We start from the raw sequence: 17852 nt of genomic DNA, 5'->3' as shown, positions 1-17852 counted from the left end.
AGATTTCAAATTTAGCATTGATTTAAGCTTTAAATTTTGCATTTATTTAGACTTAACATTAAAGATTTCCATTTAATCTTTAGATTTAATATTTAACATTAAAGATTTACAAATAACATTTAGCTTTTTACATTTAAAATTTAACATTAAAGATTTACAATTTACATTTATTTAGATTTAACATTGACATATTTAAGAAAAAAGTAAATGTCACAAACATTGCTGTAAATCTGGTCAAAAGTAACGCCCCGTTATACAGGAACAGAACTATGTGCTGTTCAGGAAACATGTTTAAAAGGTAGAAGTCTCTCTGCTGCATCATGTTTATTGTACTATCTGTCACAAACGTGCTTACTATATTTTAAGCTTCAATCAGCAGTAAAATGCTCACCTCCAATGCTAATGACTGAGAAAATAATCCCAAAACTACTCGTCATCAATATTTATCATGACTCCACCTTCTGTGGCTCATGTCTGCAGTTAGTTCCAGAAACATCTCTACTTACCCTGCCAGTGATAACGACAAGCTTTAACAGGTAGACAACAAAGCTGAAGGTTCATTACCAATCCACATATCGTCCATTTTCTGGATCATGACCACAAACAGATTTTTTCCTAGAATTACATTTTGATCACGTTTGAGCTAAGTTTTTTTTTTTTTTTTTTTACTTCATTTTAGTTTAACTAGATTTATATTTCACAAAGGTAAAGTATATAAATACTGTTGCTTAAGATTGTGCGTTTCAATTTTAGAAAATGAATTAAAAAAATTCCAAAAATCTTGTTTCATTTTTCAGAAATTTCAGGTGACCCCATATGGGGTCCTGACCCCAAGGTTGACAAACCCTGATTTAGTGGCTCCTGAATAGATGTTTTTCTATAGTTTCCATTCTATCATGCCTGGGAAACACTGCTCTACATCACTAGAGATTCAAATATAACTCTTGTATTGTATTTAACATTATTACAGAACCATTGCTTCAATTCTTTTCAGCACTGATTTCTGTTTGCCTGCCTACTTGTAAAATGTCCATTAAAAGAAAATCACTGTCGACATTGTTCTGAATTCTCCTTCAGAAAAAACACATGCTCCACTAAGCCGTCAGAAACAACAGACGCAGAAACCTTCTGTATATGAGATACATATAGCTCACGTAGTTGAAATTGTTTTCCCTTTGGATTAGAAATGAATCAAAATCAATGTTGAAACTTTAAACACAAACATTCAAACTATTCGGAGTGGGAAAATATTCTGCTTTTAGACTTGCTACAGGTGTTAAAGTGACACACTTGGCTTTTAAAGGAATGAAACATAAAAAGACAAACAAATATGGTGTAAAGTGCATCATGGTCGTTTTGATTAAATGGAAGAAACGAGGTTATTCGAGCAGCACAGAATCATAGAGACAACTTGACGAAGGAGGATAGTGATGTTTGCTGCTAGTCCTCCTAAACACAATGAACAAGTTGGTCCATTGCAACTTAAGACTGAGAAACACCAACGCAACTGAAAACCAGGATCAAGGTCAGAGCAAACGACTGCAGAGGAACCTTTGCTCTAATGGCCTTTTCTATACAAACCAATAGAAAAGTGATTAAGATAAGTTTTGCTTTGAAAGGACAGACGCATTAATAACAAACAAAGAGTGGTTGGTTAAAACAAATACCAGACTACATAAAGAAAAATATATTGCCACAGTTTGTAATTAATTTACATTAGTCATTGGCAATGAGCAACATAATGACAAACCATCTCAATGTGGTTCTCTTATCAATGTCTGAAATGTCCTTTTCTAATCTTTCCAGCCGCTCTTTGATGACGCAGAGGTTTCTGTGTGTAGCTGTGATGTGGAGCCCACATCAAAGGCTGTAGGTCTCCTCTGGCAGGTCACCCAGCAACTCGTCTAGGTCGTCATCTGAGGAAGAAGGTCAACATGCACATGGAGGAACCTGATCAATCAGTATGTAGACAGACATACGTCAACAGGGTTTCTACAGCTTTAGTCAAATTCAATTTAAGACTTTTTATTGCCATTTGAAATTCAATTTATGACCATTTTCACAGTCAACATAATTGGGGGAAAAAAAGCCACATTAATTACATAGGGTTATGGTCATTTTTTTTCGAGTGACTAGTGCAGACGTGCAAATGGCGGCCCCCAAAACAAACATGCAAAAATACACAAAATGACAGTAAAATACACAAAAAACTGAACGGAAATAATCAAAATCACTTCAAAAACACAAAATAAAAACTATTCAGATAAGCCATCAAGAAAAATCTTTGTTGGACAGGCAATTTTCCCATGTTTATACATCTTTACAAAAAAGGAAATATGAGACTAATTACAATCATACAATCATACTTAATATGTGTTACACTTAAATTACAATTAAGGCCTTATTTTTAGATCAATGAACTGAATGCCTTTTAAGACTATTAAAGGATCCGCGGGAACTCTGATTCAGGGTTAATTGAGTATTTAAATGAATAATAATGGATTCTTCATTCATGAGTAATAAAGTGTTTTCTAAGTGGCTTTTAAATTAAACAATCAACACATCCAACCACTGATTTTCCTCTAAGACAGAAACAAGATTTAACAACATGATCTAACGCTGCATTCCAAACATCTCTAAACTCACTTTTCTCCCCATCTCCGACTTGAAAAGTGACTTGGAACGCCACCTGAAGTCGGTGCTGCTTCTTGGTAAAGAAAACAAGTCGAACATCATAGCAGTCAGCCATGTTTCAGATATTTTAACGCGCTGCCGCTGAACTCGGTTGTACTTTTGAATTTTAAACTCCATTCCGAGTTGCCTGAACGCAGAATTACGTGTTTTTCAGTCGTCTACTTCTTGATTGGCTACATTATGTTCCACGTCACAAGACACAGAGTCATGAGACGTTGCTTGTCCTCACACATGAGTTTTGGTCATTTAATATTTACGATTGTCAGCCCTGACCCATTTCAGAGTAGATTATCAGGACAAATTCACTCTTAAAGGGAACATATTATATAGGGATGTCCCGATACAACTTTTTCACTTCCGATCCGATACCAGCACCAATCATACATACTTTTTTTTTTTTACTTATTTAGTAGTGTGGAATGTAAGAAAAGACTTGATCAAACAGAGAACAATAGTTAGCAACAGCAGGTATGAGAAAAACTGACCCATTTATTATTAACCAATTGGTTACAAACATTTTAACCTTCAACATAATATCTACAGTATTCTACAATTGAATAAAAATATATATATATCAGAGATTTTAGATGCAGTCTGATAAAATACGATATTCGTTTTCTGGCTGATATCGGTTCGGATCGTGCTGGGTTTTGGTCAAAACTTAACATGAATCAAGTAAAAGGGGAGGTTTATGACCCTGTATAAACTTGCTCTTTCAGCGCGCTCTGTTTTCCTCTCCCTGCTCTTCTCTTCCGCTGGAGACAACATAGCCGATCGCGCTTGTGATGTCACAAACTGAGAAAATTTGAAACTAAGCATTTTTTCTCTGTGTTGTAAGACTTACACAGACCACAAACAAAGGATGGGTTTATTTCACATTTTGTGTGCCGGTGGACACTCAAGATACCTCATACGTGTTCAAAAACACTGCAAAAGTGGATTTCTCATAATATGTCCCCTTGAACACACCTCAGCCTACAGGATCGTCCAATAGGATAATCTGCTGTTTACGTCATTGGTCAGGAAGGGGAAAACTGGGACAAAAACAGTCTGATTGTCTTTAGGAACTTTACTTCCCACATTTGAAAGCAGTTCATGCTGCATAGTTGCAAAGAAGCCTATGTCTTGCTGCTCCCACCACCATGCATAACAGTCTCATAATCGTGAGTAGTTTTTTCTTCCTAATCTGCACCAACTGAAATGTTTTCCTCCATCATATGTAAATAAACTAATTCATCCTGATTTTCTAGAATTTCTCCTTTCAGTGCTTTTACATTTTTCCAATCATACTTGGCGTCTCTCTCTAGGACTTCAGTGGATCAATGACTTAACTCGATAGCAGATCAAATACTTAAAATGCATTGTCACGCTGTGTATTGCACCTCCATTCTCTGCTCCTCTCTAATGAGATAATAAACACCCAGAAACAATAGAGTTAGTGTTTGCAGAACTGTGCAGTCACAATTTCAGCTTTAGCTAAATGAGCTTTTGAAATGTTCTCCCAGGTTTTCCTACACCAGATAGCAGAGTTGGGGTCAGTTATAATTTTAAATGGTAATTATTTACAATTATGACATAATAATTGTGATTGAAAAAACATGTTGCTGTTGTAAGCATAATTGAATTGTAATTTAGTTCAGCTAATTGACTTTGTAATCATAAGTGTCATGAACATTTTATAAAAACTGTCAAATACAATTTGATTCAATGCAAATTTGGGGAACCGTGTTACAGCTCTTTGGCTTAAACATACTGTACTTACTGTAGTTAACAGTCAGTTCTCTACAGAATCATTTTACCATTTAAAAATAATTAAAATGGAGACTTAAAATTACATCAAAAATATTAATATCAATATTTTCATTGATTAGGATGCCGAACAAGGTAACCAAGAGATGAAAAACAAATTAGGTGATAAATAATATTTTTTGTGTATTTTACAGCTGATTTTATGACATGGGTCAAAACTGACCCATTACCATTAGAGATGCAAACAGAAAGCTAATTCAAGAGGAGAGTTAGGTTTTATGGGCTTATTTATTAAATGCTCAGTAACTGTTTTTAATTTAATTTGAATTTTAGTAATTGAGGACAAAATTGTAATTGATTTCAGGGGGAAAATATTTTAACCAGACTTAATTTTATTTTATTTGATTATCTTAACTTATTTGACCTTATCTATACTTGACTTATGTTAACTTAAGTAATGTCATACTATCTAAACTTAAGTTCACTTATTTTATCATTTACTTTTTCAATTTTATCTTAAATAAATTCTAATAATTTTGTAACTTAAAAAAAAAAAAATCATATCTTAACTAATTTTATCTTAACTTCATTCAGATTTACCTAATTTAATCATGTTACTAATGTAATCTTGTTTTAAAATATCTTAACTTATCTAACTTTATTTGAACTCTACGTACTATAACTCATCCAAACTTGTTTAATTTTATCTTATTCAATATTTTAACTGTACTTTAACTGTAATTGGAAAAAAATGCTGGTAATCGTAATTGAGTTGTAATTGAACTTGTTTAAATTGCAATTACACTTCAATTATTCATGTAATTGACCCCAACCCTGCCAGATAGACTCACACATTGATAAGTATAAACTACACAAACAAACTCCCACCTGCTTCCCAGCCTGGGTCCTGTCCTGCTGATTTCCCAGCATGCTCTGCAGCATCTACGCAGACAGGGGGCCTTGTGTCTACTCGGCCTCCGACCTCTGCGCCGTGTCTCGCCGACTCTTTCCCTCGGTCGTCATCGTCGTCCTCGTCATCAAATACCAGCTGCATCCGAGACACGGGCCCTCGGACGACAGGAGAAGAAAGCGGCTCCTGTGAGAGAAAGAGCGTTTCAGACAATGGGCTGCAGGGTAGGGGTCAATTGTAATTGCGTAATTCACAATCAGTATGACGTCACTGTAATTGTAATAATCTTTTGCTGTTGTAATTTACCTGTAATTGAGTTCAGATTTTTGACTTTGTAATTGTAATTGGCATGAAAATTCTATAAAAACTGTCAATTACAATTTGATTAAATGCAAATCTGTGGAACCATGTTACAGTTCTATGGTTTAACATGTTGTAGACAATTATTAAATTATAATATACTATACCTGTATATCTCTATAAAAGCAAGGATAGTCTGTGTGTGTGTGTGTGTGTGTGGCGCATATCTCCCTCACACGGTGTCTGATCGAGCTGTGTGCATCCATTATTTTGGACTTATTTGGTGTTGCAAAACGTTTATTTAAATTCTATTTTGAACGCGGGTTAGACCGGACATGAGACGGGGAGGGGCATCCGGGTATTTTCTCGCTCTGTCCTGTGAACACATGCCCGCAAAGTCTGTGTAAACATTCCCAATTTCTCCACGAACATTAAAAACGCTGATGTTTTCACCACGTGTTTATAACCTAATGTGCACCTTGGATGTACATGACATGTTTGTGTGTAATTCATTTTCCCACTGGGTTTTTTTGAGTTTTTCCTTGCCGAAGGAGGGTCTAAGGACAAGGGATGACATTTATTATCCATTTGCTTAAGTCCAGCAAACATTGGTGCAAACTTTTTTAATTTATCATGCACGTGTCCCACAGAATTAAACCAGGGAAATCGCACACGTTACTTTGCACCCACAAAAAAACCCCTTTATAACACTACAGAGTATTTACATTTATTTGTACATCCAACCTTTAAACACATACTCATTTGGCCATAATTGACAACTCTACTTAAGCTCCCACTTTATGAATACATACAGTACTTCCGATGGGCACTATACTAGTTATATATAATATCACTTATTTCCCACTACTGGTCAGTTCTCGTTGAGATCATTTTATCATTTAAAAAAATGTATATCAAATGGTATACTGACAGAAAAAAGGCTCAGATGCCCACACCAAAAATGTTAAAAACATTATTTTCATGGATTAGGAAGCCTAACTAGGTAACCAAGAGATGAGAAAGAAATTAGATGATAGATAATATAGCAGAAAGCTAACACAAGAGGAAGGCTAAGAATTATGGGCTTATTTACCGGTATTTCAGGCTCAGTAATTGTGATTCATTGAATTTGAATTTCGTAATTGAGAACACAATTGTAAATGAATTTCAGGCAAAAATTTATATTTGTAATTTTAATTGTAAATGGAAAACATGCCAGTCACCATAATCATAACTGAGTTGTAATTGAATATGTAATTGTAACTGAAAAATGTAATTGAGCGTCAAAGAAGGGGAATATTTCCGGGACCTGGTGGGATGTGATGTGTGTGGTGTTTACATGGATGAGTGGGTTGGACTGAGAGGACGCCTGAGAGACTCCATCAGGACTGTAGATCCTCAGCAGGTTGTTGGGGGTGACATTTAGGTAGTGGTTACGGTGGGATGGAGAGAACACCCCCACCTGTTCACACAGAGGATAGACATATAGACAGACAGTGAGACACGCTGCAGCCTGAGGGCTGATGGCTGCGTAGCTGCATCCTACTTGTTTAAGCAGCAGCACGGCTCCGACCTTCAGCTCCTCCGCTCTGTCCTCTAACAGACGTCGGTGAACGGTTCCTTGGATCTCCCCTGGGAAGAATAATGACAGTAATGAGGGCAGAACTCATTAAGACACATTAACACACACACGCTGCCTGTAGGACAGAAGATCTCTACCAATATCTCACTCAGGATTGGGGTCAAATATAATTGTAATCGCGTAATTGATGTAATAGCAAAAAAATCAGTTTCTGTTTAAACTGTAATTTAATTGTAATTGAGTTCAGGTAATTGACTTTGTAATTGGCATGGAAATTCTATATAAACTGTAAATTACATTTTAATTAAATGCAAAACTGAATGGGAACCATGTTAAAGTTTTATGGCTTACACATACAGTACGTAGTTAATTATTCAAGTTTTCTCACTACCTGTCAGTTCTCTTGAGAACCATTTTACCATTTCTTTAATAATTAAAGTCAAGGGGTATACTGACATACAGGGGTGGGATTAGGGATGCACCAAAATGAAAATTTGTGGCCGAGGCCAAATAAAATAGAAAACGCTTGGACGGATACCGAATACCAACTGCAGTTGTTAGTTTTTCACAATTTTTCTTAATAGTGCATAAATAGCCAAGAATAAATTTTTATAAAGTTTTTTAAAGAAAGTAAATGTTTCTTGAATATTCTGACATTTTTTAAATATTCCAGTAGCCTTTGCTTTTCTAAACAAAGCACAAAGTTTTACATTTATATTAGCCCTTCAAATAACACAAAACATGCATTCCAAAAAAACTAAAGTGCATTAAAGCAGAGGTATGATGAAAAAAATCACTTTCTAATGGTTTTGCTACAGTGATATACATCCATTTAGCCTCATTCAGAGGGACAAAGTTGAAAAAGTTCTGTTTCCTTCCTCCCGTGTTATTCCACATTTTTTAAACGTCAGCTCTAAACCGGCGAGTTGGATTATGCCCACGTTGGCAGGTGACATCACCTAACACGCCTCCTAGAATGTGAGCTCCTCCCTCTCCAACTATGCAACAGCTAAAACAAACGCTGCGGTTTAATATAGAATATATATTATACTTTATTGCCATATATGTAAATACAAACTGCACTACTGGACACCCAAACTGCACTACTTTTTCTGCTGCCGATCGTGGTGGAAGTCACTGCTTGGAGCCACGGCCATTGTTCACACACATCAGCTGTTAGCACTCCGTGCTAATGCTACACCAGCCTATGCAGCGACATCGCTTGTGAACTGAGGAGGAAACGATGGGGATGTTTACAGATTCGTGGCTCAACGCACTAACAATGGACTCAGTTGTGGAATTGGACGGCTTCCAACTTTTACGCGGTGACGGAAGACGGTACGCGGAAAGGAGAGAGTCTGGCTGTGTTTGTGTGAGGAAAGGAGGAGCTACTGCTGCTTGCGCACACATTTTTGACTCAGAATCACTGCACGTTGTTTGGTTGCGTCACACGCTACTATTGGGCCTTGCTTTTAACTCACTAAACCGAAGGCCAAATGTGGCTTTTTTTGCAATATTCGGTCGAATATATTCGGTGGCCGAATATTTGGTGCATCCCCAGTTGTGATTAATTATATTTTTCAGTTGCAATTAAGTCTTCAATTATCCATATTCAATTACAATTCAATTATGATTACAGTGACCAGCATTTTCCCCAACCAATAACAATAATTTTTTATCCTCAGAAAGTCAATTATAATTACGTTCTCAATAATTAAAGTTATTATATTTTTGACTGTATTTTACAGCTGATTTAAGACATCATTATGATAAAGGACGCTAACAGAACGCTAACACAAGAGGAAGGTTACGTTTTATGAGGTGATTTATTAAAGACTCAGTAGTTGTGATTCATTTTAATCAAACTTTATTAATTGAGAATGTAATGGCAGTCACCGTGATTGTAATTGAATTTAACATAATTGAAGGCATAATTGTAAGCGATCCCACCCCATGAAACACACATCAGCATAACTTTTTTTTTTTTTTTTTGAGCGAGTCCTGCTGTTTGATTGCATGAGGTTTGAGTTTCTGTTAAAAACACTCACAGGCCTGTATAATTGGGCTGTGACTGGTGCTCACTGGGCTGCATTAAGTGCAAATGCAGCAACGTTGAGTTTAACTACATCCATCGACAGAAGTGGTCAAAGGCTGAGTCATTTAAAAACTAAAGTTTAATGTTATTGAAGTCTTTCAGAGGAAAACTGTTGTACATACATCTTAGACTATGTAGAAGCTGGCTTGACCAATCAATGATGCTTTAGCGCCATCTGCTGTTGAGGTCTGAGTCTCACTCTTGTGTTACTTTGTCTAATCTTAAACATTAACAACTAGTGGACACAGCAATTACTTTGTAATATCACTGTAGTGGATACCAAGAAGAAAGTGAATATGGTTTCTTCTCTGATCTCTCTGAGAATGGAACATGCTAATTACCAAAGTAATCTAATAACAAAACAAGGGTTGGGGTCAATTACATTTTTCCATTACAATTACATTACATTTGTAGCATCACATGAAGCTGCTAGTCATGATATATATATATATATATATACCAAGCATGACTAACTCTAACTACATTCATCATCACCTTCACCAATTCAACAAATAATTTTTGGCTTTAAAGTAAGGCTCGAACAAAGAAAAAAAAGCCATAGAACTCTGACATGATTCCTCAGTTTTTCATTTAACTGAATTGTAATTTACAGTTTTTAATTTCCAAATCCCCATGCCAATTACAATTACAAAGTCAATTATCTTCATTGAATTACAATTTGATTATGATTAAAAGAAAGGTTTTTTTCAAAGACAATTCCATCATAATTGTAATTAATTATCAATTACAATTATAATTGACTCCAACCCTGAACAAAACTATAATTGTTATACTTACACTATACCCCCCAAATTCTAATCTGCTACAATTGAATCACTAATTGACACTTAAGTCCGGGTTGGGCCACATCGTCTGTGGAGCCCTGCAGGGCTGATTTCCAGGAGCCATGACAACCGTCTGAGCTCCGAGGTGACTCAAATGAAAAGGGCAAAGGCTTCAGCTTTAGTGTGGTGTGAAGGAGCCAGTGAATGGTTCCCTGCGGGAGGCTGCGGGACACACGTGATGTGTGAGTGTGTGATTAGGAGTGTGTCACTGGCTGGAGTCTAGTCAGGCCAGGTCGCACTCTTCCACCATCGGAAGGCCTCACACATGTGTGTGTAACACCGCAGTGACACGCACAAGCACGCACAAACCAGGAAGACACACACAGCGACAAGTACACGCACATTCGGGCACACACAGAGACAGACGGGAACACACACACGATGTGTCTGTACATACACACACAGCTTAATAAAACCTCTGATTAGTGCAGAATCTGCTCTCTATAGAAGCACAGAGTCTAAAACATTCTGCAGTGGAGCATAGCTTCACACAGCATGGAGTTCCAAACTGGAGCGTTAATCAATGCTCAGTGAGGACTGTGATTGGTGAAAACACTCCTCCCTTCTCCCAGCTTTTACAGGAGGCGCGGGGCCAACAGTGAAAGTTGATGACGCAGGGGAATCCAAAGAATCCGTCTCAGCCAATAGCAAAATTCACTTGTAATAGCCAGCGTTCAACACTTAGAGGCCAGTATATTATTTACAAATTAATACGTACAATTAATATACTTTTACTAAAATTTTAAAAGTTGGAATAGGAACAATCAGCAGCACTACTTAATACCCAAATACCAGCACATATGTATTAGAGTTTAGATTCTTGGCCCGAGAGAGAGAGGGGGGGTGCTCGCACACGCACCTTAGCTCTGCCCAAAAGGTATTTTAATGACATTCGAGCAGTTATCACAGTTTTACAGGCCTTAATGGAGGTCGTAGTAACACGCCAAAAATAAACAAACACACAAAGAACGGTCTTACACCGTCATACACTCACACTACCGTGGGAACAGAAGTGTTCACTAGTCTTTTCCCCACTTACGCCCGCCCTTTCCCTAGCCTCCCAGCCAATCAACACTCAGAACACATGTAAACAAAGACACATTGGCAGAAAAAGCTGCACGTAACCATGACGCGTTCTCAGCCATGGGAAATCTCAGCATCCGTTAACCAGAACATAGAACCCAGTCTGTTACAGCATAGCAGACCAGACTGGGGGCCCGTGCGTGGAGCGCAAACGTGACTGAAGCACGCAATCATATTTGTTCCCTGCGCTCCATCAGCAAGTGAGGAATGAGCAAAATCAGCAAATAGTGAATGTGAACGCAACACAACCCCGTCAATATCCCATCCCACTACTAGCAGAAATCACTTTAGAAATGATACAACAATATAGGAAAGTGTTTTTGTGTTTATTAAAAATTTTTATTAATGTAATAGAGATTTAAAAAAAAAAAAAAGGGAAAAATGAAGCCCAAGCCCGACAGATGAGCAGGAAAATGAGGCCCGGGCCAAGAATCTGAACTCTAACATAGGTACACTGTCACCCACCTGTAGGGTCTTTAAAGACGGCCTTAGCGTCAGCATGTGTGAGAATGATGCTTTTCAGGAGGACGGCCATGTTTGGTACCTTGTTTCTGCTCAACTGTTTGAGGGCAGCCTGATGAAGAGGACACACACACACACATTAAAGATTAATTTCAAAAACTCTATAGCATTTCAACTTCTTTATTCTGCTTTACATTAATAAAATACATGCGGCCCTTGGTCTAATTTTGTGTGGCCCCCAAAACAAAGTTGAAATTCATGAGTTTGGAAGTTATATGAAGCCAAAGATAATGCACAAAACTCCAGAAAAATACAAAAAATACACAAACTGACAATAACAAAAACACACAAAAGGCAACAAAAACCCACACAAAAGGACCAAAGACAAAACCCTTTGTTCTTTCCTGTGTTAATGCTCACATTAGTCTTTATTGTAAATGCTGACATGAATGTTGATAATGTGGCTCAGACCATCACAGTTGAAAACACAACCGTCATTTTATTTGACTTTAACTCTGGATGACGTCCTAACAAACTTACTCTATGTGGGACCTTTTTAACTCAATAGTAATATAAAATAAATAAGGACAATTTTTCTTATTTATAGTGTAAAATGTCTGATAATAGAATGCAAAAACCAGGACTGACAATTTAAGCCAGTCTAAAATTAAAACCAAATCATATAATCATGACATACTTGGAAAAAACAGTCCAATCTGTCTTGGCATGACATGTTTTTAAACATCAACTAGAACATTCTACACAAACTAGGTTTCAGATCTGGACAAACCACTCGTACCATGGCGATATTAGAAGTGTCCTGGTCCAATATCGGCCAAAAAAATGAATATCTGATTTTATCGACCTGCATCTAAAATCACAGATAAACACTCCCAGAAAATTTTCCACACCAGCACTTCTATCCATAGATGATTGTGGTTCACACTTAAATAAAGTAACCGACTGTTACTGATTATTGTTCTCTGAGTAACATCACTTGATCGAGCCTTTTCTAACATTCCACACTACAAAATAAGTAATTAAGGTATATGCGATTTGCGCCGATATCGTATCGGATCAATATCGGTATCGGCTGATACGCAAGGCTGCAATATCCGTATCATATCGGAAGTGAAAAAGTTGTATCGGGACATCCCATCTTCCCACCTTTCATAAAATATTAAAATTAAATAATACACTACTGCAACCACGCTGGCCGAGAAATCAAACAGTTTTTTTTCTGTTGCTGTAATTTAAGCTTAAAGGATCCTTCATTTATTTTTATAATTGTGGCTTAAAACCTTTGAAATGTGCTTAATAGAAGAATAAGATCTATGCCTAACAAAAGACACAATTCTGCACCATATTTGTTTTATTGCCTTTTTTAAAATGGGACTATTTAGTTTTAAAGCCTGTGTTACTACATCTTGAAATCACGTGATTAATGATGTCACACGGCCCCATTCCATTGTTTTCTATTGCAGGGAAGCACTAAGCCTGATTTTTAGATCATTGAGCAGCTTTTTTGGTCAAAATGACAACTTACGATGCTTTTGGTTGCTCTAAAAAAACAGGAAAACTTAAAGATGCCAATGTAATCCATTTGTGTGTATCAAGAGGATAAAAACAGTTGTGACCTGAAAAAAACTCTGACAGTTCCAACTGTGCAGTTTGGTAGTAGACAATGAAGCAGAGAAGAAGAGCTCTCCTCAGGGACCTTTACTCCCCCTTAAAAAGTGCAAGACTGACATTCTGGTGGCTGAAGCTAGCTGGTAAATCCCAGACTGTTGAAGGACACCCATCCAAAAGGATTTTTATTCTCAGGGTTTGTTTATTTTCCCTTTAACTAAATTCCATCCATAGAAAGTATGATTTTAATTCAATGTGAAGATACAACTTTTTTTGGTCTGCAAATTGAACTTTCTAAAGCAAATTAATGTCTGTTTATCTAATAAACATGTCTAAAAAAAAAAAAAGAGCTTCAAATGTTAATTCACCTTTAATTATCTGTTACTTTATGGCTTTGAAACTTTGGCCTTGTTAATAGGGAGCGCAGCGTACCTTGCGAAGCACCATGACGATGCTGTGCGTGTGCAAAAAGCAGAATGAGTTTCTCTCGTCCAACCCCATCTCTGCCTTCATCGCTGCCCAGCCACCGCCGCTGAAGTCCCCTCCCTCCATCTGGGAGCTGGAGCCCTTTGGGAGGAAGTAACAGATACTTAACCTGCACACAGCTGCTCACTTTGACACTTGATCAGCCAGTGTGAAAAACAAAACCCAGCCATAAAAAGTTTATTTTGACAGATCAATAAAGTAATAACTGAATCAACAGTGGCTATAGATGTGTAAATATGCTGATGTTTAGGGACTGGTCTATTAACTGAGTGTTTTTTCAACGTGTTTATGCTGCCATCTGCTGGTCAATAGGAACGTGTTAAATTTAAACCACCCATGTAAGGATCTCCAGTTCGGTTTCTTTAATATGGATTCCAGCTGAATCCGTGTATCGTTCATTCTTTGGTTATTTCGTTTTGAAAACAAATCAAAATAACAAATAAACGGTGTGGTTAATTTGTTTTACCAACTTAAAACCAAAACAGAAATACAGAAAATGAAAAACCAGACAAGCAGCATTTTTCTGTTTTCAAATAAAATCTTGTTCTGTTTGAGGTATTTGGATATTTATGGGGAAATTAGCACGAGAACAGAAGTCCGCTACACCTGGTTTCCATCCCCAGGTCTCTGCACACAATTGCTGGGCTGTTTATGATGTATTTTCAGGTCCTGCTCCTGTTTTCATTCAGTCTATGGATGTTTTAGCTCGTAAAAAGCTGCTCACATTTATGTTTTGTTTTAAGGTCCAAATAGCATCCAAATAAACTGGTGACTGATTATCGACTGTGAGGCTGGTGTGAAGAACAATAGATGTTAGAATTTCTACCATTTGATACTTTTGCAAAAACTATTACACAGCTATTTTGAGGGCAGTAAAATATTTATTTTTGCATGTTTTAATACCGCTAGCCACTAACGGCAGCTGTCAACACACATGGAAGCAAGATACGAGGAGCACAGGTAGACTCATTACACCACCTCTGGTTCCTTTAACCACATATCATGTGCATGCTTTTCAAAATATTCTTTTTTTTAATTAATGTATTAATAACGTTTCAAATCACCAGTTCATCACTAATGTGACTTATGTGTTGCTCCTCTCTGTGTGGTGAACTTAAAACATGAAGCTCTAGTCCTAGTTTCCCTTAAATATCCAAATATCACACAAATAGTTTTTAAACATGAACATTGATGTATCTGGATTTCTGTTTTGGTTTTAAGTCAGTAAAACTAAATAACCACACTGTTTATTTGTTATTTTGATTTGGTTTTAAAACGGAATAACCAAAGAATGAAGGGCACACGGATTGTGTGCTGGCCCAGGTATTTCAAAAATACTTTAGTAAGTGTGTAAAAGCTTTTGTTCAAAGAGAAAAAGTGAATCCTCAGACCTGCTAATGGCAACGTTACCTGACTTGGAGATCGAGCCAAAGCCCCGTGAGCAGGAGTCGGAGGGGCAGAGACCACTATGGTGTCCATGTTATGAGCCTGAGGCTGAAAGAGATCATCATAAAAAATGACTTTTCGGCAGAGGAACTGCAGGAGACTAGCATGAAGCTGACTAGCATGAAGCTGACTAGCATGAAGCTGACTAGCATGAAGCTGACTAGCATGAAGCTGACTCACCTGCTGAGGCAGAAGTCCAGCAGGTCCAGGGAACTTCCTGGTCCGAGGCTGTTGGAGTTCCGAGTGAGATCTCTTCCTGGGATGCTTACTGGAGGCCGACACCAGCTGGACCAGGCGGTTAGTGAGGACCGGTGTGTGAAGAGGGTGGGGGCTGAGTGCGGTGGAGCAGGAACGGGAGGAGCCAGCTGGGGAGACCGTCCCAAAGAGGGAAACCTGAGGGGACGCTCGAGGAGTGGCCCAGGGTCTCTGTAGCTGCTGAGGATTGTAGAGGCTCCGGGGAGCAGGTGAAGCAGCGGTGGTGAGTCCAGGGAACACCCCAGGAGTCTGCAGAGGCTGGAACGGAAACCTCGGGTGTGGATTTGGTGACTGCGGAGCTGAAAACGTCCGAGAAAATGAATGAGAAGATGTGGAGGGGACGGATGCAGCACGAGGCTCAGTGCAGAGTCCACGGGTGCTACCACAGGACGAGGGCCGCAGGGTTTTGGCAGTGGGAGGAGGCACAGGAGAAGGTGGAGCAGGTGGATGTTCTAATGGGCCGTCACATTCGTTCAGGTCTGCCAGGTCCACGTCCCAGTCATCAAAGTCATCCGGTGTTACAGAAGCAGCAGAATGAGTGACGCCTGACGTTGGAGCATCAACCACTGCAGCTGATGTCTGAACAGTCTGTAGACGAGGGACTGGCTCAGACTGTGGGTGTGAGGACGAGGGGCCACTCAGGGAACTGGAGCAAATAACTGGGGCCACAGCTGGTCCTGATGCTGACCAGTCTGTAGTGAGAAGATCCTGGAACACACACACACAAAGTTACTGTATGTCACTATGTTTGCACCCTGCAGACATGCAAATACCAAAAAGCATGAATACGGTGACAAAAAAAACATAAATTGGGAGACATTCTTTTTATTTCAACACTTAAATTAAGCAATCTAGAACAGGGGTTCTCAACTTGTCTCACCCTGGGACCCTGCGTCATTAAATCATGGCCCACTTTTTTATAGAATTCAACCAACCAAATTTGCTGAAAACACATTAAAATAAACAAAAAAATAAATAAATAATTTAAACATAAATCTATATAATTTCCTGTGCAACATGCATTTCACAGCATGCCTTTAAAACTCAACTTTTCTTTCAAAATAAAAGCTTAACATGATATATTCAGTATTTTTTTAAATTTTGACCAACTGTCCAGGACCCACTTTTGGGTCCCGACCCACCAGGTGAGAATCACTGATCTAGAATACTCTGAAGAGTCCACTGAGGCAAAATGATTTATTCAAATACAAAAACATTTATTTACACCACTTAAGCTGTGGTTTGTGAAAAACAATTACAATATATATGAAAAATTGTTAAAGTAAAAAATACCTCAAATTTGGACAGTTTTTTGATCTGTTACTTGACACCACTACTCCTCAGCTACTGGTTTTATAATCCTTTATACTCTATGTTTAGTTATATATATTTTTTTTTCTTTAAAGACCCTAAAGAATAAGTTTGTATTTGTCACCAGTTCAAAATAGTTATTAAAAAAAGGGGGAAAGATGAGTGTCAGGTGTGCTACCTCATCATCAAAGTCTTCTCCAATATTGAACAAGCCGTTTAGTTTGCACGTCTGTAAAGCAGAAAAACCAAACAAAACAGTTTCAAAGTCACACAGCAAGTAAAGTAACACATGTTTATGAGGGAATATACCTGACAAAAACAACACCAATCAACCAAGAACGTAGCATCAACAAGTGTAAAGAGGCTAACTGTTTAAGTTTGACTTACCATTCCACGCTAGGAAATGATACCGCGACAAAAGTTGAGCTTCAACAATAATCGACACATTTACAACACCGTCAGCCATTCAAAGACAGGCGCCGATAATTAGGACTTCTCCTTTGAAACTGTAACTGTTCGATGATTGAAACACAAACACAACTAACCAGGCGCTAATTATTAGTGCCTGTTTCTGCTGCTGCTGGTGCTGCTGGGAAAGTTTGCGCCACGACGTTCAAAACACGACGTAATGACGTCACCAGTACAAAGAGTGTCCCTGAACAGGAGCATTCACTCCTTCACGGATTCCTCTTCGACCTTTTTTTTCTCTCAAACTAAGCTTTTCGAAGTGAGCTCATTACTACGCACTATCGCTACAAAAAAAATAACTTTCTTTGTTATTAAAAAGCATGAAAAAGGTCAACACTGCCCAAGCTGAATGTTTTATTTGCTTGTTTCTAAATGCAACTTATTGTAATCCCCTTGTTTGTTTAAAGTTGAAATGATGCTAATCTCTTTTTTGTTTTTTTCTATTGTTGAAATGGATATTGTTTATTCTATTTTTACCCACTTATTTTCATACAAATCTGCATCACTAAACAAAACTACGAAACTAATGTTATTAGT

At 37.9% G+C, this 17852-nt stretch overlaps 1 protein-coding gene across 1 annotated transcript; it reads right to left on the bottom strand.

The window, feature by feature from the left end:
• Positions 1 to 252: 252 nt before the first annotated feature.
• Positions 253 to 17445, bottom strand: hrob (homologous recombination factor with OB-fold). The gene is made up of 10 exons (XM_028456323.1): positions 17235 to 17445; positions 17026 to 17076; positions 15462 to 16244; positions 15246 to 15329; positions 13782 to 13916; positions 11724 to 11832; positions 7200 to 7285; positions 6993 to 7115; positions 5332 to 5539; positions 253 to 1916 (listed from the first exon to the last, which is right to left on the bottom strand). Exons 1-10 carry the CDS (start codon positions 17235 to 17237, stop codon positions 1861 to 1863), a joined length of 1638 nt encoding a protein of 545 aa, XP_028312124.1. The 5' UTR covers positions 17238 to 17445; the 3' UTR covers positions 253 to 1860.
• Between the last annotated feature and the right edge of the window lie 407 nt (positions 17446 to 17852).

This window comes from Gouania willdenowi, chromosome 8 (genome assembly GCF_900634775.1).
Source record: "Gouania willdenowi chromosome 8, fGouWil2.1, whole genome shotgun sequence".
NCBI lineage: Eukaryota > Metazoa > Chordata > Actinopteri > Blenniiformes > Gobiesocidae > Gouania > Gouania willdenowi.
This window is presented reverse-complemented; position numbering and strand designations above follow the sequence as displayed.

Excerpts from the sequence above, each read along its gene's own strand:
- hrob (XM_028456323.1), bottom strand. Across the intron at positions 16,245-17,025 it reads GAGAAGACTTTGATGATGAG|GATCTTCTCACTACAGACTG; the intron begins GTAGCACACCTG and ends TGTGTGTTCCAG. Across the intron at positions 7,286-11,723 it reads CGTCTTTAAAGACCCTACAG|GGGAGATCCAAGGAACCGTT; the intron begins GTGGGTGACAGT and ends TATTCTTCCCAG.